This window comes from Xenopus laevis, chromosome 9_10L, assembly GCF_017654675.1.
Source record: "Xenopus laevis strain J_2021 chromosome 9_10L, Xenopus_laevis_v10.1, whole genome shotgun sequence".
Classification (NCBI taxonomy): Eukaryota; Metazoa; Chordata; class Amphibia; order Anura; family Pipidae; genus Xenopus; species Xenopus laevis.
Genome location: NC_054387.1, coordinates 57,340,226 through 57,366,238, shown reverse-complemented (window position 1 = coordinate 57,366,238; position 26,013 = coordinate 57,340,226). Strand labels below are relative to the sequence as shown.

General features: G+C 43.2%; 3 protein-coding genes across 7 annotated transcripts in view; 2 read left to right on the top strand and 1 right to left on the bottom strand.

Annotated features, from left to right (window-relative positions):
- LOC108701255 (adenylate cyclase type 5) overlaps positions 1-2,849 on the top strand; it is a 57,445-nt gene extending 54,596 nt beyond the window's left edge. For all 4 annotated transcript variants that reach the window (XM_018235619.2, XM_041576074.1, XM_041576076.1 and 1 more), the window contains 5 exons: positions 13-145; positions 235-498; positions 774-978; positions 1,138-1,262; positions 1,606-2,849. In XM_018235619.2, coding sequence (XP_018091108.1) covers positions 13-145; positions 235-498; positions 774-978; positions 1,138-1,262; positions 1,606-1,734 — 856 coding nt within the window. In that variant the 3' untranslated portion in view covers positions 1,735-2,849. The remainder of the gene's footprint in view (positions 1-12; positions 146-234; positions 499-773; positions 979-1,137; positions 1,263-1,605) is intronic.
- Positions 2,850-3,796: 947 nt separating this feature from the next.
- iqcb1.L (IQ motif containing B1 L homeolog) lies at positions 3,797-12,166 on the bottom strand. Of its 2 annotated transcripts, none has more exons than XM_041575571.1 (14): positions 11,945-12,166; positions 11,450-11,556; positions 11,203-11,365; positions 10,799-10,928; positions 10,429-10,522; positions 10,250-10,349; positions 9,938-10,110; positions 9,576-9,685; positions 9,122-9,231; positions 8,871-9,013; positions 8,206-8,354; positions 7,930-8,058; positions 6,375-6,531; positions 3,797-4,341 (listed from the first exon to the last, which is right to left on the bottom strand). In XM_041575571.1, exons 2-14 carry the CDS (start codon positions 11,544-11,546, stop codon positions 4,112-4,114), a joined length of 1,785 nt encoding a protein of 594 aa, XP_041431505.1. In that variant the 5' UTR covers positions 11,547-11,556; positions 11,945-12,166; the 3' UTR covers positions 3,797-4,111.
- Positions 12,167-12,369: 203 nt separating this feature from the next.
- Positions 12,370-23,384, top strand: eaf2.L (ELL associated factor 2 L homeolog). Its single transcript, NM_001089694.1, is given in 6 exon segments — positions 12,370-12,550; positions 14,741-14,835; positions 14,934-15,070; positions 17,285-17,433; positions 17,621-17,845; positions 22,014-23,384. Coding segments are annotated over 6 exon segments (756 nt in total). The 5' UTR covers positions 12,370-12,447; the 3' UTR covers positions 22,061-23,384.
- The last annotated feature ends 2,629 nt before the right edge of the window (positions 23,385-26,013 follow it).

Sequence of the window (26,013 nt, the reverse complement as noted above, 5' to 3'; positions counted from 1 at the left end):
GTGTTTCCGTAGCACGGGGGGGATGCCCAGGGTGCCCCTGAAGATTGTCACCCCCATAATCCTAACAGTGTTTGTGCTGGCGCTGTATCTCCATGCTCAGCAAGTGGAATCCACTGCACGACTGGACTTCCTATGGAAGCTGCAGGTTGGTATCACCGGCTGGGGGTATTTTGGGGACACAGGACCATGTACAAACAGCAATCTAACAATGCCCATTGGGGTGACCCCTTATAGGCCACAGAGGAGAAGGAAGAGATGGAGGAACTCCAGGCCTACAACAGGCGGCTGCTTCACAATATCCTTCCAAAGGATGTGGCGGCTCACTTCCTGGCACGGGAACGGCGCAATGATGAGCTCTATTACCAGTCCTGCGAGTGCGTGGCCGTCATGTTTGCCTCCATCAGCAACTTCTCCGAGTTCTACGTGGAACTTGAGGCCAACAATGAGGGTGTGGAATGTCTGCGACTCCTTAACGAGATCATTGCTGACTTCGATGAGGTGAGATTGTAGGGTCCAGATCAGTGTCCCTAAACTTTGGGGCCAGCTGCTCAGTAGGGACCTGGAGCAGTGGCAGGGGGGCTCTGCCTAAAGGCCAGTTAGGGTGAAATTTGCTCATATGCTCCCCATGACACATAAAAGTCCTGGTTAGAGGTCAGGGTGAGATTTGGGTTAGGATTAGGACCACTTATTTGCTGTATGGCAGATGCACCTGGGTTTGCCGTTGCCTCTCTTCCATTATAACTTCTCTATTCCATTATAACTTCTACCTACAGATCATCAGTGAGGATGATTTCCGGCAGTTAGAGAAGATCAAGACTATTGGGAGCACGTACATGGCGGCTTCGGGGCTCAACGACTCGACGTATGACAAAGTGGGAAAGTCGCATATTAAAGCTCTGGCAGATTATGCAATGAGAATGATGGATCAGATGAAATACATTAATGAGCATTCCTTCAACAACTTCAAGATGAAGATCGGTGAGTAGTACTACTTAAACAGCCGATCACATGACTGAAATTCATCAATGAATCAGATATTTCACAAAGGATTCTGGGTAACGGGCCCCTTGGTTCTGCCCTCACCAGTTTTAAGGAACATAAAACAGATAACTGTATCCTGTTCTTTCCTTTCCACAGGGCTGAACATTGGACCAGTAGTAGCGGGTGTTATCGGAGCAAGGAAGCCACAATATGACATTTGGGGGAACACTGTTAACGTGGCCAGTAGGATGGACAGTACTGGGGTGCCTGAACGAATCCAAGTAAGCGAGGCACCTGAAATATTAATATCCTTTCCCTGCAAGAGGAGTGAATAGTTAAAGGGCAAATATGCCCTGTGGTTTTTAGGAGTTTATGTACTGCTTATTTCTGTTAAGGCACTCACAAAAGAATCAGATGGTTGCAGTGTTTGGAGTTGGCCATTAAGCACAACAATTGTCATTATTCCTCTTACTGTTTGTTCACACTTACTGTATTTCAGACCCTCTTTCTAAACAGTGGCTGGTTGCTAGGATTAGTGAGTCTAGCAAATAGAGGCGTTTAATGGCTCAAACCTTTTTCATCACTTTTCTTACACCTCTCTTTTTATTCCTTTTGCCCAATCAGGTGACGGCAGATCTCCAGCAGGTTCTAGCGGCGAATAATTACAAGCTGGAGTGCAGGGGCGTGGTTAAAGTGAAGGGCAAGGGGGAAATGATGACTTATTTCCTAAACAACGGGCCCACCAGCAGTTAGCCAAAAAGGAGAAACTCTGCCGAGCAAGAGGCATCTGTTACCCATGCCGAGCACTGCCCACGAGAATTGCAACAGCCAAACCCCACCCCAAGATGGGGCCATTCCTTAAATGACCAAAGATATAAAAAGGGGACCCACCTTGCGTGGATAAGGGAGTGGACTGAGGACTTTATTTATTTATTGATATTTTCCTCCATGAAGGAACCCAAGGAATGTATCATGACTGCACTTTGCACGCAGTATCAAGGATATTTATATATTTACTGATGGTAAAGTGGCCTTGTGGATAAAGTGTCTGTTAACGATCTGGACTCGTTACCCCAATGGTGGGACGTCAGTATTTATTATACTGCTTTCTTGCGCTCACTGTCCACATGGCGACACAAGACTGCGAGAGACCGGACGCGTGTCTTTATTTTGTACATTTTATCTTTTTTGTAATATCTTGAGTGTGAAAATCCAACTAATTTACAGATTCTATATTTTGTACATTGTATACAGGTGGGAGTGGAGCGTTGCACACTAGAGTGACCCACCTACCTGAGATTTAGACTTGGCGGTTTTCAACAACGCAATATACAGCACAGCAGAACGGTCAGTTAAATTCATCCATATTCAACTAGCTCTCACTGAAAGGGGATACATCTATTTCTGGGGGGAAAAGAAAATTTAACCTTTTAAAAAAAAGACCAGAGTAAAATAAAAGTGATCACAGAAGCCTAACTGGTTACAGGATCATATTCTCTCCATCCATTGTTGGACTTCAACTCCCAGTATACACAGCCAGCCTTTGGGGTTGTCACTGAGATCTCTGCGTGAATAAGGGTCTGTGGCACAGCTGCTGTATGTCGCTGTGATGCAAACCAGCCAAGCCACGGTAACATAGGGATATATATATATATATATATATATATTGGCCCACATTGGTTTCTTTATTGTAATATTCATGTTATTTCATTTCCCACCACTTGGCCTTCATTTCATTCTGCTCCTCGCAAACCTACTTACCCACCCACCTGCCTGCGCATCTTGCTTGCTGCGGACTCCTCCAAAATAAACTGCATTGGTTCTGTTATTTTATTGGGTGGTTGGTGCAATAAAGATTTTTAAATGGATTGTTGGATCATTCCACATGAATTAAAGGGACAGTGAACCCTAGAATTGATTTTAGCCTCTTCACCAGCGGGTAAGTGAACATAAGCTGAATGCAGCTGAACAGGTAAGGAGGAAGGGTGTGGAGGTAGGTGCCCCACAGCCAGTATAATACAGGATGATGACCATGTATGATGATTTGACACAGCACCATCAGCTGGCCACAACTGCAGGAACACAATTACATGGCAGCTTTGTATTTCTGTAACCAATCACTTGCCTGGGCAGTAACCCCTGGTGTCAAATTGAGGTGCAAGCAGGAGGCCTCCATCCCTGATTGAATGACAGTTTACAGGCAGGATACTATTGTAACAAGGTACTTTGGTTTAACCTTTTAAGTTCCTGTAGATTGTAAAACCCATCGTGCGGACTATAAAGAACTGTATCAAACAGATTTATATCACGTTGATCTGTGCTGCACAGGGTGCTCACTAGCAATATTGGGCATGGCAAGATCAAACAGCACTAGCACTTAGTGTGCTCATACTGATTTTATATAGGGGGTACTAAGCAGCCCAGCAAAGCCGTTCGATTCCTTTCTAAAGCTGGCCCTACACATAAAGATACACTTGTTTGGCAAAGTTACCAAACGTGAGGATCTTTCCCCAATATGCCCTGCCTTAAGGTAGCCAATATTAGGCAATCTGATTGTTTGGCCCTATGATCAGGTCATAATGGCCACCAATGCAGGCTGTCGGGAGCGAATCACATAAATTCACCAATTTTTGGCCCATTGTAGGTCCCATAAAAAGCCAAAAAGCTGCCGGAATAGTCCAAAAGGCAGTGGCTGGTCCCCTTTAGGTCCATACCACCAGGTGGTTCTGCCACAGAGCAATGTGGTAGGGATATATGCAATGTGCCATTGGCCCTAGGACTGTTGGGTGGGGGGTGTTTTGCAAACTAATTTTCATTGTTTTGTGTTACTTTAATACATTGTTCCAAATTCCCATGCACGAGTTGCAGGATCAACAATCACATTAAAATGCAATTTAAGGCACACTTCCCTTTAAACCTCCCTATTCAGGATCAAGTGAAGAGAAGCTGAATCCAATTCATTACCCCTTTGCCTTGGTGCATGAATCTAACCTTCCTCTTCCTCCGCCAAGTGCAGAGAATTTTAAAGAGAGTGTTATTAGTATCAGGTCTATATGGAATGTGTACTGTAAAAATAATGTGCCATGAGACAGCCCTGAGATCCCCTTCCTTTTTGTCTCTGAAGTCTGGCTCACTCCTTGGTACCAGCGATGAACAGGGCCCCGTGCTCCAGGGTAGGAATGTCAGAGAGAAGAACTTCATCTTCTTCAATAAATTCATCCCCCAATTTCCTCCACCAGGGCCAACGGCTACGTTTCAGCATTGTGTTGTGGCTCTGTTTGGCTTTTAGGACCACAGGAAGAGATCGACTGTTAAACTTATCCAGGTCCTTTTCTGTCACATGTGCCAATCCCGGGGCATCTGAAACAGAAGGGAACAAGATCTGAAGTCAGTGAGGAGGGGAAATTGTGCCATACGGAAGGAGGGGATGATCCTTCTCTATAAACACAACCTACAGTGACAGATTATTTCATAACCCTTAAGTATGCGCTGAAAGCACTGGGATTGCAGGTAGCAAAGAGACCAATGTGGCTTAATCCCAAACTGAATGCAAAACCTAATTTGCATATTCAGTTTTGAGATGAATTTTAAAATTGTCACATCCGCTTATCCAGAGCTTAAAATTCACAGGACGAACAAAATGGTGAGGATTCACTTGAATTGAAATCGTGCAATGTGTTTGTGTTTCTTAAAATCTCGCATTATCCTTGAATTCATTCATCTCTATTCTCTCCTCCAGGGCTGCTGGCTTTCCTGTGTTTAGACTGAGTACAAGTACAGCTCAAGTTTCTACTCCTGGGGCTGCTGTCTTTCCTATGGTCATGCTTGGCTGCATCAGAGCAAGCAGTTGCATTGATATTCTTTGGCCCCTAGATGATGCTCTTGTTCTATTACACTGATTACATTGCTTCCTCTGGCCTATACAGTTCAAAGAAAAAAGTTCTATTAAAGGGGACCTGTCGTCCTAAGAAATAATTCCAAAATATTTTTTATCATGTTAGTTGAGCAAAATAAAACTTACACTACATTTATTATTTAAATTTTGTTTCCCTCAGTCTTGGAATTACACAATCACAGCGCAACTTGTCTTAATAACAGTGTCCACATTTTGTGGACACTGTTATTAAAGGGAATCTGTCGTCATTTTAAACTTTTTTTTTTTTTTTTTGCATTTTTATAAAAACAACACATCCATAAACACTGTCTGGCAAATAAAATGTTAATCCACAAATCCATGCATAAGTTATTTTAGTTTGTATTTTGTCATGGGGGCTTCCATTTCTGCTCATTACACATTCATCCTGTGCTGCTCTAACAGCAGGCACAGCATTACCTGTGTGCTTGGAGGCAGCCACTCTGTAATGAAAAGCCAGGTCGCACTACGACATGAAAATCTAGCTGTACACTCCCCCTCCCCTCTCTGCCCATGCCTGTGATGTTTGGAGGAGAGAGGTCACATGGTTGCAGGGAACCAATTACTTTCACTTTTCTACGTCCTGCTCTAGAGCTGCACTAGCAGCCCCTCCTCCCACAGACACTATCAAAGCTCCTGCTGTTCTGTAAGTTTGATCTCTGCTTTCCTTGGTGAGGGGAACTTTCTCTCCTTGCTGCCTTCCTAGTTAGTTTTACTGGTTACTAGATGAGCTAAAGGAGCTGTGAGTTCCCTCTGCTAATATCCACCTCACACACACCTTGCTCCTTTCCTGCCTGCAATACTTCTATTTACATTACAGCAGCTTGTAGGAGGGAGGGGTAATGACATCACTCCAACTTGCAGTGCAGCAGTAAAGTGTGACTGAAGTTTATCAGAGCACAAGTCACATGACCTGAGGGCAGCTGGGAAATGTCAAAATGTCTAGCCCCATAGCAAATTTTAAAATTAGATATAAAAAAATCCATTTCTTGTTTTGAAAAACGGATTTCAATGCAGGATTCTGCTGTAGTAGCACTATTAACTGATACATTTTGTAAAAATTTTTTTTTTCCATGACAGTATCCCTTTAAGACAAGTTGTATATCACCCCAAAATCTTGTGTATGAGCCCAAATGGGGGACCTAATTGTCCATACACATTGCCCTATACATTTATATAGTGTTAGGAGGCAGGGGGAATGTAGAGAGGGCAGTGACATCTAAGAAGTGCTGAATGGAAAGTGAAAGTAATTGACTGCCCCACCTCTATGCCTCAGGCATAGAGGCAGGGCAGGTAATATTTCATTGACAGCTCAGATATTTAAACACCTTTAAAACAGGTATGGATGCTTTAATGAAAAAAAAACAATTTGGATTTGCAAATTACTTTTGTTATACAGCTTTTTATGTGTAGATGACAGGTCCACTTTAGTACCAAACTATGCGCCAATAGAACATCTCTCTCTCTCTTTTGATCTTACCCATCAGCATATTAATATCTGTGTTAATCTGAGCCAGCAGTGCCTCTCTGCGTTGCTCAGAACCTCTGTGAAAGCTTCTTTTCAGAAGGTATTGACCCAGCTTCTCCTGGGCCCGAACATGTAATTCGTTGCTCTGTTCTGCCGACATCTGTGGTGTCTGGAGAGACATAAGTTCTTTTATAAGCAGAAGGCAGGGCTCTCTTTAGTTATTGTAAGCCCAATTGTTTAGCTAAAGAAAGATTGTCCAACCTACAGCTCTTCCATTGTTATTAAACTACAACTCCCTTCACCCTGACAATTTAGGGCTAAACTAAACTACACAGGAGATTTTAATCAGATTGTGTGGGTCTGATTTTATCTGATCTTGCCACGCAACAGCACAAGATTTTGTTGAATCCTACAAAATCTGATTCCAATAGCAAGAATGTAAGTTTGGATCAGGTGAAGTTGGGTGGTGTGCATTGTTCATGCATCTGCAACCGACATTCAATGTATTTCAATTGGGGGGAAATTCAGTTAGTCAGGCAGCATGTAGTGTTCACATCCAACAGGCATGTATTGTCGGATGGCAAATCTTTCATGTTTACATTTTTGTATCAGTCCTATTATATTTTAACCCATGCACAACTCCATACGACTTGAAGGATGCATTCTGTTGATCCTATATCATCCTACAAACTCTCCAGGGTAGGTTAGCCCTTAGTAGATGTTGGGAGTTGTACATAGAAAACAGCTGACCATATAGACTGGGCAATTCACTTATAGTAAGCCTAATAAATGTATGTCCTATTAATTCTACAGGTAGTTGCTGCTCTGCAGGGCTGTTTGCACCCCTAGAGCAGTGGCAGTCATTATTACCTGGGTTAGGTCTACAAACACGCAGCCTGAAATGCCATTCACAGTGGTACCACTCTGTATGCATAGTAATTAGGTTAATTACTGAGGTGGAACTTACGCGCTCTTTCAGCAAATTAACTAAGTGGCCCTTGAGAGATGCTTCTACAGAAACATCCTTCTAGGGACGCTCCGAGCTCCCAGCAGGTGTCCTTTGTAACCTCAGATGTGCAGGGTCTCCCAAGCAGCATTGAGACGGTTAATACATTTCCAGCCATATCCCCAGGGATATACGAAACAAAAGTGCATCTTAATTGGTCTGTTAAATGGAATGAGCAAAGGCAGAACTGCGTCAAACTGCAGAGAAGTAACGCACCACCCAGAGCACAGGGTTTACTTTTTCTTTATATTCAAAAAGCTAGTCATAACTGCAGGGTGGCTCAATTAAGGAGCGGAGAACATTTCAGATTTATTTCTGCCATGCCCACTCATGGAAGAAACAAAACCCCCACCAGGCTTGGTCTGGGATTCAAAATAGGCCCTAGTATTTCAAGTACAGAGAGACCCAAACAGCCCCCAACATGCCAATAAATACTGACTTTCTGTGACATATTACAGCAGCCCATCTGGCATTTGCCAGAACCCACAGATTGCCAGTCCAGGCCTACCCTTACATTCTCTGTTCCCCCCACGTATAAGAACATGTGCGAATATCACTCACAGGGTGCAGATGGAGGTGACTATCCAGTCTCTGCTGAAGCTCTTGGCGACGTTCGTCTGATAGATCCGTTTTCTTCCACAGAGTTAAAGTCTCACGAATTTTCCGGCGTTTGCTCAGGAACTTGAGCGCCTGAGTCAGGAATGACAGAAAAGCACATTTCATATCCTATGGAGGCATGTAAAACAGGGGCAGCAGCAAGATACAATGGCACAGAGCTAGCCTACAAGTCCATATACCCCCCCCCCCCCAAGTTCTCCCAGTCATTGAGAAACTCACTGCTCTCTGGATGCAGATGGCTGCCTTGTACTGTGCAAGATGGATTTTCTGCTTGTGGAACTGCCTCCGTTCTTTGTACCCCCGCCAGCTCTTCTGGATGGTCAGTGCCGCCCTTTCTTGCATCTCCCGCAAGTGCTTGTCCATCTGTCCTGCAGGAAACAGTCCATTCAAACTGAAAGCAAACATAACTAGTTCAACACTGTGTGGAGTAACAGTGTCTGTTACAGGGGTTGCACCACAGAGAGACCCAGTACCTGCACAAACAGTGTTTCCCACGCAGTTATGGGTAGTGAGTACCTGTGTACAGTTGTTGCACAATTAGAAACCCAGTACATACACACTGCTTCCTGAGCAGTTATGGGTAGAGCACTTGTGCACAGTTATTGCAAAATTAGAAACCCAGTATATAACAGGCATTTGCTCCAGGGAAGTAATCCATGGAAAGCAATCAGATGATTGCTTTCAGTGCTGAACCTGCAGCTGACTGAAAAAAAGCTAATCATTGATTGGTTGCCATGGGTTACTGCCCAGGTGCAAATTTGCCCAGTGTTTATAAATGAACCCCACTGTTTCCCAAACAGTTACGGGCAGTTACAGTGTTTCCAAGTGGTTATGTGTAATAAGTATTCACAGATGCACTTGTAGCTTCATTTGGAGTCCAATACCTGCATGCACGATCTCCAGGAGAGCGAGTTGCTTCTCACGGAACCTTCTCATTGCTCGGACCCTGTTAAGCTGCAGCTGGTGCCGTAGAGCTTCCTCCTCTCTCTGTCTCTTCAGCTGATTCACCTCTTGCTCTCGTCTAGCCCTGAGAAAATGTTGAGAAGAAAATATTTCTGGTTACCTTTAGACAAATGTGTGCAAGCAGACAAGCAGAGATGAAAACAGACATGACACAATAAAGTGAGCTATTTACCTAAAGCTTCTCTGTAGGGTAGTCACAGCCTTCGGGAGCCTCTTTATTCTCTGCCTCACTAGAAATGCTCTCCATACGGCCTGAATGGTGCATGCTGCTTTGTGGAGCCTCTGGAAAGGGTACAGGGAGTTAAAGGCACAGACTACTCTAAGCTGCAACTACAGATTAATACATACAAATGGGAAAGTGCAACTGTGATTTCACCTGGGTCCCACCAGAAATCCCCTACTGTGTATGTCAATGCACTCTCTGCACAGGGTTCTGATCCTGTTCCACTTCTAGGGTGCTCTCTTCTCCAATGCATGGGACAATTAAACCCCTTTACAGTTAAAAGTGCTGGAAGTGATTGCTTTTTTTTTTTTTTTTAAACTAGAAGGTTCCTAGTGGGTCTAATCCCAAGTGGGTCACCACTTACTGTATTAATTGTCTTTCCTGTATCTCAAACACTAGTTACCTGCATGTCCTCCTGTTGGTAAGAACTAGAGTACAGGACTTCCAGAAGCTGCCCAAGCTCCTGCCCAAAGCCTTTCCCAGTCCATTGTTTGCTTAGGAGTGCTCTGAGACCTGTAACAAACATGGATCAATACAGGAAAAGAACCCAGCAAAGTGTCTGCTCAATTAGAGCAATTCATAAGTTACAGGGGCAATTAACACAAAACTACATATTTACACAATTAGTTTTTTAATAACTGCACAAATAATACTGCCAAAGATTGAGGAGCACTTATTTGACTTAATCTGAATGTATAAACCATAACTATATAATCATATGGCCAAGATATTATACATAAGCCTCAGTACCCAAAACCTACTTACCCTTATACCTGGTTCCCACCAGCTGCCCAATGTCTGGATTGGATTCCAGCATCAGAAGCAGAGAACATGTCGCTGCTCTTCCAATGACAGGATTGGAGGATGCTGAGAGTTTGTACACAAGTTCATCCAAGATGGCGAGCAGAGAATCCTCATCTAACTGGCGTGGGGCAGAGCTGGAAAGAAAAAGAAAGACTGTAGGTGGTTAGCTTTTGGGCTTCAACCTGTGGCTCCCCAGCAGCTGATAGCAAGAGCTGGAAATCCACAGGCTGCTCATCATTGATGAACAGGAATGAGCAGAGCTGGTCATGTTACCTGTCAACTCTCAGAACCTTCTGCAGCACAGACATCGCTACAGTCTCTGTTTCTTCATCATCTGTCATCAGCAACTGAAGGAAATGCTTCATCCGCAGTACTACCAAACAGAAAAATACAATTCTCTGACTGCGCACAGACATGGGGAAATAAGTATCACTGACAGACAACAAATTTACCATCTTTGGCAAGTTGTATGTGGCCACTGAACAGCCAGCTTAGTGAATCGCTCACCCTTCGGAAACTGCTAAATAATTCTCCTCTATCTTCTTCCTTCAGGGACAAATGTTTGGAAATATGGAAAAAAAATCTTTTAAAAAAAGCGGTGTTTAACTGGACACAAAGTTACACGTCAGTAATGAGAATGGAAGTGTCGCCCCCCCCCCCCGAGAATCTGAAAACCCTTATGCTGATGAGGGTTATCATCCTATCGGGCCTTCAATTCTGATCAACCAACAGATAAGCAGCAGGGACTCAGGACCCTAAATATTAATGGCTAAATAAGAATCACAGTGAATAGAACAGCAGATATAAGAATATTAGTTTTACCTTCATTGCTCGAACATAACGAGCCTGGATTCGCCTTGCCAAGAGCAACATGTTCCCAAGTGCGGAGGGCAAGAGCTTGCTATAGAACTCCTCCGCTTCCTCCTGGGGATCCAGACCCACACAGCACATACTGCATAGAGGAGACCACACATTTAGGCTGGAGCTGGGAATTGTGGCTACACATTATGAAATCATGCACAGTTCCCTTGAACTTATGTAGAAGTACGATTTATACTCCAGTCTGTATATAATAATAATAATACACACATCCCAACACTGTATACATAAGGGTGGTAGGTGTTGTATTGTTTCTCTTAGACAGAACAGTATGAAGGTATAGCTTATGGGTGCAGATTTGGCAGTATAAATCTGTCTATATATCTTTATATATTTATTATGAATACCTGAGTATGTCGGCAAGACTAGCTGCTGTCATCCACCCTCCATTAACCAGCCGATAATCTTGGATGAGATAGAGGACACAGCACTGAATCAAGCCATAATGATACAGATCTTCCTTCACTTTCTTCAGTTCTTCACTCCCGGCAGGGGCTGATTTTACAATATCTAGACAGATACAAAATATTGTTGGGACTAGCAGGCGGAACCGTAAATAAGCATGATGATTACATTCTGTCGGTCATTTTGTACCTTTCAACTGCAGCAATAATTCAGGGGTCTTCTCGTTGCTGCTCTCTGTATATTCAGAGGCTAGCTGCAGGATCCTGGGGTCAACAGTGTCCGCCATTGTTCAGCACCTGCAGCCAGAACAAAAACATGAGCAAAGCATACAGACAATGTGTGGAGGACTCTCTCCTGTGTTTGGAGCAAAAGGCACATTTTAACAATGGTCATTAACTGTCCAGGGAAAGTGAATCCAATCAGCACACACAGTATTTCGCTCTGATTGTTGCCTCTCCTGTGTTGCTCTCTTTCCCATGGTCAGACAGGAAGTCACTCTTAATATAATGTACAGCAGGCAGTGTCCAGCGCCAAAGGGGACATTTATTTGCCACCAGCAGAGCAAACACAAAGTGTGCCTTTAGCCTAAACAACAGTATTGCAGCGGAACAGGTAGTTATAACTGTAGATATATGTGTGGGTAGGTAATATATATGTAGGCTGGGTATAACGTGTATTACCCACCTACACACCATGGAGGACCCTATAACAACCCAGCGCACCAGTCAGTCAGCAGATGGAGGAACACACAAACTATCCCCAAGCAGTACCTACCGGTGCCCCTTCTCACACATTCGGTTCGATCCGTATTTCTCTCTGACGCTGACAGGTTGCCTAGCAACCCTAAACTACTCCAGCCAGGCTCCTCTTTAAACAAGGCCCGGACCGCGATGCACATTGGGTCAAACGACGCCACTTAGTTCTGCGTCATTACTTATGGGCGGGGTTTTCTTCCCTATCCGCTGACTGACCATTGATTTGCAGGCTTCTCGCTCTGGGGGGTGGGCCAAGCGCTTGAGCTCAACTCTGTTCGCTCAATCAGCGGCTGTATAGCACTCAAACAACCAATAGGAATCCGCTCTGCTAGTCTGGCCCAGCCCCTGCCTGGCAGGCAGAGTTGAGAGTCCCAGGCTGGCTCGGAGCAGATGCTGGGAAGTTGAGAGGTGGCGGTGCCAGGGGCCGGCACGATGAACGGAGCAGCCTGTCCACTGTTTGATACCAAGGAGAGGCCATTGGTGCTCGGGGAGAGCTTCGAGAAGCAGCCAAGGAGCGGGTACCACACAATCCGCTGTGAGTGGCCCTGGCAGTAATGCTCCTTTTGAGGGGTCCCTGCGCTTCTTTCATATCCTTGAAAATGTGGGGCATGCGCGCCTCTACACGCTGAATAAGAGACTCCTGCACTCCTTTTTCCCCCTCTTCCTTGTATTGTTGGCCCCTGTGCTTATTCTCTTTCCTTTTAGTGTGGCCCCTGTGCTTCTTATCTCTCCCTGTTAGACGTGACCCCTGTACTTCTTCTTTCCTTTTTAGTGTGGCCCCTGCGCCTCTTCTCTCATCCTTTTAGTGTGGCCCCTGTTAGTGTTGCCCCTGTGCCTCTTCTCTTACCCTATTAAAGTGGCCCCTTCTCTCACCCTTTTAGTGTGGGCTTTTTTTTCTGTCTGTTGCTGTGAACCCATTGGGCCATTGCCTTGTCTATATCACTGTAAGTTTGAGCTCTGTGAGCCCTGTGCCTCTTCTCTGTATTTCTTTGAGTTCTCTATGCTGCAGAACCTGATGCATCTGTGCTTATCTTAGTGTAGGTCCTTGGGCCCTCTTTTTCCCTATTACTGTCAGTGGCCCCAGGTGCCTCTGGCGTTCCTTTTGCTCTGCTCCTTGCATTGGAACCTTGGGCCCCTTCGGCCAACTCTAGACATGGGCCCCAGTTAAATCATTACGTAACTTAGAGATATTGCCCCAGGGGAATTCTCAGTTGGTGCTGCCATGATGTAAATGATGTCCAGCTATACATAAGTGCACCTGTAATCCCATACCCAGCTCCACCCCTTGTGCTCTTATTCCAGCTTCTCCATTTGCCCCTACATGCAGCAACAAACAGTCTGCCTCACAGTTTTGGGGTCTGTGAAACCGTGTTCTCCAGTAGCAGAGAAAACTAGTGCTTTTGTCCCTTTGAGCTGCATTTAGGAGTCATTTAATATTTTCTGACTGCTTCTTGTCACCTGGACGGTATGCACATAGGTTTTGGTGTCAGTTCTGTAACCCTGGTTTCACTGTCCTCAACTTTCAATGCTTCATTGACCCCCAAGGAAACAGCTGTGAGTTTGAGGTTCCAGAGCGCCAAATTGAAATGTGTGTGCAGCCTGTGTGCTACCCAAAATAGCTGTATTCATGGGGAGAGGGGATTTACTAAATATGGGCTCGAGTGTGCGGCCGTGACACCAAGCTCTTGAGAATTGCCTTGTAGCTCAGCTGTCAGGTGTGCGGAGTCTCATGTAGCAGCTGTTCCTTTTCTTTCCTTACTACCTGTGCGAATATATGTGCCATGTATTGGCAACCTGTATTATATCTTCAAACTGTGAGGAGTGTTTCCTATTAATCACCCAGAACATTCTCTCTGTATATTTCTTTTTATACATATGGGTAGGAGGAGCCATATTTTTTCCCTTAGTACAGTATGAAGGTAGTGCTTATTGTGTGCCCAGAGCATTCCTTCTCTGTATAGTTTTATTATGCATATGGGAAGGAGGTGCCATATTGTTTCTTCCTGGAAAGTACAGTATGTGAGTTTGTGCGGCCATAATATTCTTTCTCTGTATATTTGTATTTATACATATGGATGGGAGGTTCCAAATTGTTTCCCTTAGACAGTACATTATGAGGATATAGCTTATTGTGTGCCAAGAATATTCCTTTTCTGTATATTTGTATTTATTCATATTGGATGGAGGTGCCATATTGTTTCTCCCTATACAGTATATGAGTATGTGTGCCAAGAACATTCCTTCTCTGTACATTTATATTTATACATATTGGACTTGAGCTGCCATTTTGTTCACCTCGAGAACCACTCTGTAGATTTTGGTGACAGCTGCAATGTACCTGAAGCCATGGGTGTGTTTGGGTGGATAGAAGGTTTCCATGTGTCAGACTCCTGACAGACTGGCTCTTCTGCCATGTGTCTCTGTATTTAATCTTGTTGGGACACGTGGTGCTCAGGGATTAATGGGGTGATTATGGATTTTTGTTTTTTTCTGAAGAAATGCTATTCCTTCCTATTTTGGAGGCAGTTTTTCTGCTTAAGTCTGGTAAATTGTCACCCTGGCATAACATGGGCAGAGTTTAGCTTATAAACCGTGTCATTCAGTTGTCTCTGCTTATTTCATATATTTAGAAAAAACTGCAACTTTAGCAGTCCTGGGCTTTTATTGCCCAGTTTGTCTACCGCCCTCACTGTTATTTTAAAGATATACACTATATTTTCTGTAGATGATTTCAAGCCGGCATCTATTGATACCTCCTGTGAGGGGAACCTGGAAGCGGGCAAAGGAGAACAGGTGACCATCACTCTGCCCAACATTGAGGTGAGTTTTCACGGCTATTACAGAGATATTATTAAACTACATATTCGAGAGTTCCCTGACAGCCTTGTTACTAAATGTATATCTGCCTGTCCTTTCAGGGTTCCACCACTCCGGTTACTGTTTTCAAAGGTTCGAAAAGGCCATACCTGAGGGAATGTATCTTGATCGTGAATCATGACACGGGGGAATGTCGGCTGGAGAAATTAAGCAGCAATATTAGTGTAAAAAAAACCAGGTGCTGTCACAACCCCATTGTATATTAATTTATTGTTATTTATTTGCCTGAAAGATATATACAGCCTGTTATCTCTGAACATTTCCTCTTTGTCTAAAATGCATACGGTAAGTATTCCCCCGTTTGCTCATAGCTTGTACAGAGAGATACCATAAAACTATGGCAACATAGGTATTCCCCTGTACTAAGCACGATTCAGCAGTAACAGCCCCCTAGGTTTGCTTTTAACCAGTACAGAGAGATACCATAAAACTATGGCAGCATAGGTATTCCCCTGTACTAAGCATAATTCAGCAGGGACAGTACTTAAAGGCAATGTTAAACTTTTGCAAAGTACTGCCACTTTGGAAGGGTTTGCAACAGGTATTCACAGACTGTGTAACTATATTACTGTGTAAAGATTTGACTGGATGCTTCTCTAACCCTAGTTCTTGTTGCTGTGCTTGTTGATGTGCATTTGCTTTTTCAGTTTAGCGGAAGGTGAATGCATTGACCAGTTCTGGGTCTTTTTGTGTTTCTTGAGGTTTTCACTTGTGTAATTAGCAACCTCCTCAGACTTTTAGTTCCCTCTCTGCACCTATGGTTATACATGAGGGCAGTGCAAGACAATCCATGGTATCACATTTGGAGGTAACACACAATCACCCAGCAATAGTTGGAGATTCTTGATTCACACTGGTGCTCCGTCACTGGCAACCACAGGATTAACTCAACATAAAAAATTGGTAAATCAAGACGCATCGAAACGCAGAATACCTGCTATTCAGTATTTATTTCCACACGACATGTTTCATGTTTCATGAAATAGTTGAGACAAACTACACATAAATAAGAATAAAATCAATTACTTGTAGGAACTGCTCGTCAAAAGAGCCTACCTAAGGGTTACCTTGTTTCAACTGCCTATACATTAGTTGCTATTAATAAATTGCTCACATTTCACAAAAGGTCTTACCCTAAGGCTAATGCCACACGGCGCGATTTCGCCGCGAGTCTGCGCTGGGCGAGTTGCGAGTCGCTGCGGTTTTTAAGCCGAAATAGCTTTGTTAACTTTGGCGCTGGCGTCAATGCAAATCGCGGCGAAATCGCTGCGCTAATTCACACGCGGCGATTCTTTTTCTACTGTCGCCCGGAAACGCCCAGCGAGGCAACTTCGGGCGACAATAGAAAACGAATCGCCGCGTGTGAATTAGCGCAGCGATTTCGCCGCGATTTGCATTGACGCCAGCGCCAAAGTTAACAAAGCTATTTCGGCTTAAAAACCGCAGCGACTCGCAACTCGCCCAGCGCAGAATCGCGGCAAAATCGCGCCGTGTGGCCCTAGCCTTAGCCGATACTTGCAACAAAGTATTCTAATCACAAGCTGTAATCAATATCTGTGAAGAAAGACATACATACATAAACAGTCTAGCTATAAAAAAGGAGATAAGCTCCAAAAGTCATTCAAGCCTGCAGGAGCCATTGTATTCATTATTTTTATCCAATACGCTTCCCGTTGTCCAAGGGATTTTCTTACATCACCTCCCCTCTTAGTCTGTGTTATTCTTTCTAAAACCAGCCATCTAAGCTGTCTTACATTATGTCCCTCGTTATGGAAATGTCTCGAGACAGGTGTATCAGTAGCTGTATTAATTTTATAATTCCTTATGTTATTTCTATGCTCTTTAATTCGCTCCTTAACCATTCTGATGGTCTGTCCTATATAGGCCATGCCACATGGGCATTTCAGCATATACACTATGAATTTTGTCTCGCATGTAAAAAAAAGTTTTTTTATACTTATGGGAGTTCCCTTCGTAGGATGGTTAATTGTACTACTTTTTATTACTGAAGAACAGCACACACAACTAAGGCATGGAAAGGTGCATTTTCTTAATGTTTTAATGGATGTGGTATCATTTTGGTTAAAATCAAGAGAGGTGGGACTTCCTGTATGACATTTTAAAGCTCTCTTTCACTTTGGTTTGTACACACTTGAAAAAGGGCCCTTGTTGCCCGAAACATGTTGTGTCGAAATAAATACTGAATAGCAGGTATTCTGCGTTTCGATGCTTCTTGATTTACCAATTTTTTATGTTGAAGACAATCCATGGTATGCAGGCTGGGTGTTGTAGAGCTGTAGGACAGAATGTTGCTTATCCCTGTGGCTGAAACTGGGGGTATTCCATGTTGTAAGGAATGATAGGATACATAATGAAACTTTGTTATTCCCAGGGCTGAAGGAAGCAGCAAGATCCAGTCCCGCCTGGAGCAGCAACAGCAGCAAATGCGCAATACCAGCAAAACACCCAACAGTGCCAAAAACTCTTCCTCACCCATGGAGAAAATGTCTCCGGCGTCCCCAATGGATGATATAGAGAGGGGTGAGTGCATTAATGTTACCATAAATAGGCTAACACTGTCTGGCTACAACTGGCTACAAATTTGGTGGTTTGGACTGATGAGAGAAAATGCTGAGCGTGGTTGTGCTGCACTCAATAGGATATGTGACCTGCAGATGGCACCATTCCATTAACTGCCTGTGAATTTTTGTTTTCTTTTGTCCTCCAGAACTAATGGCAGAAGCCAGTGTTATTGACCAAATGAGCAGTTCCGACAGTTCTTCGGAGTCCAAGAGCTCCTCCTCCAGTAGTGATGACAGCTCCAGTGATTCTGAGGATGAGAAAAACAAGTCGTCCCACTCCAAGCAGCTACCGCAGAGACATCACTCGGGATCGAGCACAGAGAGTGTGCACAAGTCTCAGGACAACGGGGGGCAGATGATGAGTACTTTGCGTAAGTGCACTGGCATGTATGTGTGTTTGTATGTATAACTTTATTTATAAAGTGCTGAATGAATATACATTGCAAAGCAAGTATAACAGTACACACTGGCGCAAGCATAATAATAAATACTAAATACATAATAAGGAGGTAATAAATAAGTATAAATATACAGAGATTAAGTGCCATGTGCTAGAGGAGACATTAGGAAGGAAGTCCCTACTCCGTAGTGCTTAGGCTATGGGCACACAGGCTGAAGGCTCCAGCTGCTCTCAGCCTGCGTATTTTTGCTTGCTGAGAGAAGTGGATCTGCTCCCTGCCCCTGCTCTATTGAGCCCCTGCCCCAGCCCACTAATGCAAAAGGAGGCATCTCCTGTCTGACCTACACTGTGTGTGTATGTGCGCATGCAGGCTGATCAGATTCAAATAAATGGAGCAGGGCCAGGAGCAGATCTGCTTCTCTCAACCTGCAACATTACACAGACTGGGAGCAGCTAGAGCCTTCAGCTTGTGTGTCCATAGCCTTACAGTGTAAGAGGGTGGATAACTTGAGGGGGATGGCACATGGGCCATAACTGTTTCTTTTGAATCTGAGTTGCATGGTAAAGATCAATTGCAAACTCACTGAACAGTTATGACCCATTTGGCCCGCCTTCAAGTCGCTGACAAACTCAAAGTTAGAGAGCTAAAAAGCAGGAAGTTCTGTTCTGTTATGTTACACATCCAGTCACTCCAGCCTTTATACGTTACATTTCTGGCAACTATAGTAGAAACATTTTAAATTTTTCAAAACCCATCTATTTACCCAGTTTTTATTTTTACACTGAACTGTTCCTTTTAGATAAGAGATAGCAATGGGTTTGGATAGCGTTTAGAGAGAGACATCCAGGAATATACAGTGGGACAGTGAAGAAATGTAGTGAGGAACAAGTGATGGGCTTATATATTATAATATTAGAAGAAGGATCTTATGTACTATGTTTGTCTTAGCAGGTAGCCATGGTAGGGAATAACCTACGTATGAACAGGAGGATTTTAGCAGCATAGTTTGATTGCAGAGAAGTGGGAGTTTGGGAAAGCAGTTAGGTGATTGCAGTAGTATAGACAGCATAGTATAAGGGCATGGATTAATGATAGCTGTTACTTGTGAAAGAATTATGCATTTCTTGGCAATATTGCGTGGGAAAAACAGATGGTTTTGGCAGTGATGTTAATATGGTTATAAAAGGAAAGGGACTGGTTTAGGATAACCCCCTGAAAGTGTACTGAATTAACAGGATTAATGACCATGCCTGCAATAGTAAAAGAAGGTGAAGGGTCAGGTTTTGAACACCATGGGGGTCATTTATAAAGTTCGCGAAGCGCATATTTTTCGCAAATGGTTGTATTGCGCATGTTTTTTGCTGAGCGCTAATATATTGCACTGCTCTGCCAGTCTTTCCGGTTTTTGCGAATCCGCAGTGTGAATAAATTTTCGCAAATGGCGCACAAATGAGACAGGAGTTTGCGCGAGCGCACCCAATGTGCGAGGTTGTTGTGCGCGGAAATAGCATTGACAGTAACTTAAATTCGCAGTTTGCAAAACTGTTTTGCGAATATTTTATCCGCCACCAAAGTTGTGGCGTAATTGAGTCGCAGAGTGTGCGCATAAAGATTCGCAATACATATTTATAAAGCCCCTTTAGACATTCGCATTGTGAATAAAAAATTCGCAATTCTGTATGCACCCTCTTATTCAGCTTTATAAATATAACCATGCGCAGGGCAAATATATTCACTTTGCGAACCAATCTGCCCTGCGCGAAGTTTATAAATGACCCCCCATGAGTTCCATTTAGCTAGGTTCAGTTTGAGATGGCATTGATTCATTTATGAGGAAATCACTAAGAGGTAGTTATAGATTGTGGTCTGAGTGTACAGAGGGTGTATGAACAAATGGAGCGGGCTATAGAAGGGAGTTAAACATGGATTTCATTTATTATTTATGAGTGTGCTCTAGTAATCTTGGTTGCCCTGGAAGAGGGCAAATTTAAAGGAGAATGAAAGTTAAACTTAAAAGTGGCTAGAAATGTTTTACATTATGTTTTGGGCTTCTGCACCAGCCCAAGTCAACAACAGTCCTTTACCAGTAAAGATCTGTGTCTCTAAAGATGCCCCAGTAGCTCCCCATATTCTTTTCTGCTCATTCATTGCACATGCTCTGTGCTGCTGTCAGTTACTGAGCTTAGGGACCGACTCAAATATACAGTACACATAGAATATAAATGTCACAATATAAGGCTGATTAGTAATTAACACAGAAAATAACTACATGGCAGCACAGAAACCAGTACAATTCGCATCAGAATTTAATAATCAGCCCTGTAGCATCAGCTTATATTACAGACAAACCTCATTTTCTGCTCGATAATTTGTAACGACACCCTAAGCTTAGCTTCTTAACAGCTGCTCAGAGCCCCCTGAGCATATGAGTGTCACAGACACTTTCCAAGATGGTGACCCCCTGTGACAAGTTTGAAGTCCTGGATCATTGCTGCTATTGACATGCTGAAACTTTAGGCTGGTGCAACAAGTTCAGTATATAAAACATGGTATTTTTAGTCCTATTCACCTTCTCTTTTAAGACATGGCATGAGGGAGATACTTCCCTGTTATAGGTCTGCCTACCAGGTAGAGAGCCACATGTTGTTCCTAAATGTTATATGGCCAGTGCCAGGTGGATTTGTATAGGCTGGGTGTATACAGGCAATGAGTTTCATTTGGACACTATCTAGTAACTAAACTGTAAGCTCCTTGTGATTATCATGTCCTTCAACTTCTCTGTCAACTTTCTGCTCTGGTCTGTGACCACCAATGACAGCTCTGCTTTTTCCCAAGAGAGTACTTCTAGGATATTCCACCCTATAATATTCACTCAGGGATGTGTATGTGACCCCTGTGTTAATGGGAGGCGGTCATCATAAATACTTTGACCTAAGTAGCATTCACTTCTACTTTGTTACCACCAGCCATTAATTCTTCCCAGCTGAATTCTTGCATGTCACGTGCAAAAAGTTACTTCTGTGCAAGCTTTGTGCATGAGGCCATTAGTAGCTCTGGCCTGTGTGCATGATCATTCTCATCTCTAAAGTTGCCCTTCACTTTGGGCTACATACAGAGGCCTCACCCTGAGTTGTTTTCAGCCTTTGCTCTGTTCCAGTGCGGGGGGGCAGTTTATCAGTTGCTTGCAGTCTCTGACAGAGACGCATCTTCTACTTCATCATGTATCTATAGAAGGAGAGGCACCTCCTATAGCATAAAAATGTAACATTAGTCTGTGGGTTCTGATAGTGTAAGCCTAGTTACTTGTGCCAACCAAACTCATATTCCAATGCATTCTATATGCTCACATTAGTACTGACTTTTCTCAGGGGAATTCATACAAACACAATATGGACATTTACTTTAATCCTGACACAAGTTCAAAAGATACTATGGGGTGTTAAAAGCACTGACATCCAGGGGTTTTGGCAGCCCTCTGCACTACATCTGATTGCAAACTGGTGCAGTGTTTAGGAATTAAGCACAGGACTCCATTTAGGCCCTGGCTTGCTGACACTCTCTAACTGTCATGTCTGAATGACATACAAGTTAAGAGGTGGGTGTTTCTAGAACTCGTTCATTTTGGGATTCCAATTCTGCCTTTTCTAACTTTCACATTGGGGTCAGCAGCCAAAAAACAATTGCCCCATGAGGCTATAATGTAATTTTTTTTTTTATTATTCTTATTTAGTCAGCCTCTTTCCTATTCATAGTAAGTAAGGTTGAAAAAAGACACACGTCCTCGAAGTTCAACCTTTTAACTGTTTTTTAACCTGCCTAACTGCTGGTTGATCCAGAGGAAGGCAAAACCCCATTTGAAGCCTCTCCAATTTGCCTCATTGGGGAAAAATTCCTTCCTGACTCCAAAATGGCAATCGGACTAGTCCCTGGATCAAACCTAGTCTCTTTTTCGCATCACTGACTGGTTGCTAGGGTAAATTGGACCCTTGCAACCAAATAGCTGCTGAAATTAAAAAACAACAACAACAAAACTAGTAGCAACTTGTGTGCATCATACTAACAGTTTATTTAAAGATGAGCCACTTCATTGCTTTGGTCAGTGCCTTTGCCCTCCATACTGACTTCCTCTCTCTTTCAGGTAATGACTTACAGCTCAGCGAATCCGGGAGCGACAGTGACGATTGATGATTGGGCTGTTTGATTTGGCAGCATGGAGTAATGAGCCAGCATCCCATTTGCACTAGAACTGAATCTTCTATGTGACGGAGGGGAAGGATTATCAGGTTTTTGATAATATACAAATTTATTAGCTTAAAATGCGGGTATTCATGCCATATCACCAATTGGGTCCCGGTTCTATGGCACAACTTTCTATAGTGAATCTGCCTCTTTACCAGTGAGCGAATTGTGAAATGTTTCTTTTTACTCCTCCAAAAAAAAAAAATTCCCTTAGAAACCGGCGAATTGGGGATTTCGGAGTGTTTAGATGTGTTTAGATGGATATTGTTATTTTACTTTCACTACTAAATCAGGAGCCATTAACTCTTCGTTAGCGGACTCTAAGCTGACGGCTTTCCCAAACCTCAGGTGTCCTTTACACGTTCTCTGTAACACTATGCAAATCTGGCAGCGGGAATTCACACTGAACTGCATGAAAGTAGCAGGTAGGGGGTCAAAGTGAAACATTAAGTTCTACTGTGCATGGGGTGGCATTACAACCAGCTGCACGGTCACCTATTTCCTTTTAAAGCGAACAAGATTTGGGTGCTTCTCTGCCAGCTGAGTACACACGCACACACATGCTATCATCCTTATTTCCTTATGAACTTGTACCAAAGTGTAATAGTTGATGTGCTGATTGGCCTTACTTGTATTTGCCCCTTTTAACCCAGCTTTGGAAAGAAGGATGATTAAATATTTTAAAGGGGAAGTTACCCTTTAATTTAAGTTTAGTATGATACATGCTGATATAATCCGTGCAACTATGCAGTCTTTTTTTTTTGTGGTTTTTATTGCGAGGCAGGTTTTTCAGTATTGCTAACATATAAATATATAATATAAAACACAAAACAGTAAAAAGGACAATTTCAAATTTTTGCCTGTTGGTTGTTTGGAGAGCTGATGATCTCTGCAGTGCTCACTCTAATCAAAGGAACCCTGGACAATGGGGCTCCGTAGTCCAGGATAGTGCCAGTGGCCCTTGAATTAGTGCTTTGGCTACAGAATAGCTGTTGAGTAAAGTAATGGTTTTTTTTGTTTTTATTTTGGAGATTGAATGTGATTGGTTGACAAATCACGTGACAAACAGGGATAGTAAAAGATGACAGATTCTGGGCTCTCTCAGTGTGATCCCTTGTGCTTTGTACCCTCACTGTCTGCTGGATCTCCCCCAGTACCAGGGGCAAAGAGTGACTCTTTGTTGTGTAATTTTTGTTGTTTGTTGCTGCAGAGCAGGAGCCGCATTCGGTCGTACTGAAATGTGAAGAGAAATAAACCTATTTAATATTTACCCTCAAATTCTTTATTTTCCTTCCGATCTGCTGGATGTTCTTCAGTTGCAGAATTGATTCATGGTGTTAATCAGTAACAAGAAGCGCTTGGAGCCAACATCAACTGGTTCTAGAAATGTTTGTAGGAAAGGAATACGGTTTCCTATTGCACATTCAGATTCTGTTTCCACTGAGCTAAACCCAGAGCATCAACCCTACTGACCCTGCTTACCCTACTGTACCCGACCCACACATCACTAGTGGAAAAGTTGTTACAATTTGTAACATCAGTGTTTTAGTCCCTCCTTCCCTGCCAGGATTTCAAATGATGCAGAAAGAGAAGAACTGTTAAACAGCTGGATTTCAGCATAGAAAATGGCATTTATTTATACTTTTTGAAGAAACAGGTAACTGTGATGGGTATATCAGGGGTTTCTGTGTTATGCGGGCCTCTTTATCAAATTTTGGTTTGGAAGCCAGAGTTCCCCATTAACTAAGGGAAACTAATGAGCAAAACAACTAAATAAATAAAATGATTAAATAAAGGGTAAAATATGGCATTGTTTGATTTTGCCCCACTTTGACCCCCCCCCCCCTAGTGCTGCCTACAAATGGGTGTAACAGCTTCAGTTTGGACTGAGCTGACTTGCATTCACCACAACAGGAACCTCCCCTGGGCAAGTGATTTAAATCTCACCCAGTACCTACCCAGGTATAAAGCTCTGATTCTTTGTACGTCTGGGCTGCTCTCTTTCCCATGACCAAGCAGGGGCTGGGATTTTCTTTTAAGTTAGTTCCCTGGCCCACATAGATTAGTGTGAAGTTAAAACCACTGAATGGCCTGTGTCCAGGATCCAACTGAACATTGGGAAGAGAGCAGCCCAGAAGCAGGAAGAAGAAGTAATCATATTCCTTTATATGGGCAGATGGTGGGTGCATTTTTTTAGTGATAAAGCAAACTTTCCCAGTATGATTGTGACCATGACACAATATCTTTTTACTGCTGTGCTATAATATAGTTCACTTAGCAGCTGGATCAGTGAAATAAAGCCATTTTACAGCTGCTTTCATTAATATTTTACTGTTTTTGGATTGGCTGCAGAATTGCAATTAATCTCTGTTTACTTCATAATTAGAGTAAGTTTTTGGTGTTGATTGCCCTGGTTAATCAGCAAGCACCATTGAGACAACACTTGTGTGCATAGTGGAAGAAAGAAGCATACCGTCAACACTGCTGGCTTGAAACCAGCTGAGTAAAACAACTAGAAGACAACTGGGGATTGCTAAAGTGTATGATGTCAGAACCAGCAGTGCAGAGAATATAGGAATGGAAACTGCTTTAAATACCAATGACCATTTACACAAAATAAATTGGTATTTTCTTCCATTTGAGGTTTATATCCCGTTTTTAAGTTTGGCATGGGTAATTTGACACACAGATCTGTATTTCGCTACACGCATGTGCTACTACGAGTGGGAGTTGTTTGCTCTGGGGGATGCAGTATTATCTAAAATAGAATACTCTTGGCTTTTTTTCAACAATAACTGCTGCATGTGCTGTCTCTCAGACATGGGGGGGGGGCACATGATCCTGTGCGTTTTGGGGTCCTGCAGTAGAGAGAAGGTTATGGCTCACAAAGTTCTCCTTTATGTACCAAAATGTATTCTAATTATTGCACAAAATGGAAACTGCATAAAATACACAATCTTATTTGCATAATGCTAACAAGCTTGGCGATTACAAATGGACTTGGCGCTGACGCACAAACAGTATCTAAACTTACAGTATAGACATAAAGGCACAGCTCGTTAATCATTTGATTGGGCGGCACAATGCAGACTCTGTATCTGAGCTCTCAGCAGTTTGTGGTCAGGCAAGATAAATTGGCTCCCTCGTCCACAATAAATACTGTCTGTGCCTATAGAATGCGCCTCTCATCACAGCCAACTACTCTGTGCCCACCAACTGGGTGTCTGCAAAATAGCAGAGACATCTCTGTACCCTAATATTGCTCTAGGCTGTAGGCTGCTCACTTTCCCATGGACAGGATCCTCCTCCCCCTGGACAATTGAATCCAGTCTCTCACTAGTACTTTCCTTGGTACAGAGCTCTGATTCTCTTGTACATGCTGTTGTGTGCTGCTCTCTTTCCTATAGTTACCCGGAATTTCCCTCTGAGTAAATGAATCTAATCTGCCCCAGTACATAGCTCTGATTTTGGTTCCCTGTTGCATTGATCTGCATAGACACTGCAAAGCAAAGAGAACCCTGCCTCCGCCATGCCTACCCAAAGAAAAAACCTGTCCCTACTCAAGCTGACCCAGCCCTGGTTGAGAAGGAACTTCATGGGCCGACTGATGCCCATCTTCTTGGATGATGATATAAAATCAGAAGGGATGGACCCTATTGACAACACTATCCCACCAATGATGAATTTAAAGAGAATGGGTACCCTCCCACAGGCTATTTGTGCATATCTTACCCACACTCAATCCGGACCTGCAGCAGTTACCAAATTTTACTATAGTTTATTCCTCCTGTGTTCTCCTGACTACAAGTAACATTAAACATTGTATCAGTAGTCAGATCTCCTCCAATCATGTCAGTGTCTGCACGTTCTGTGTTTCATACACTGAGGAGGAAAATAGC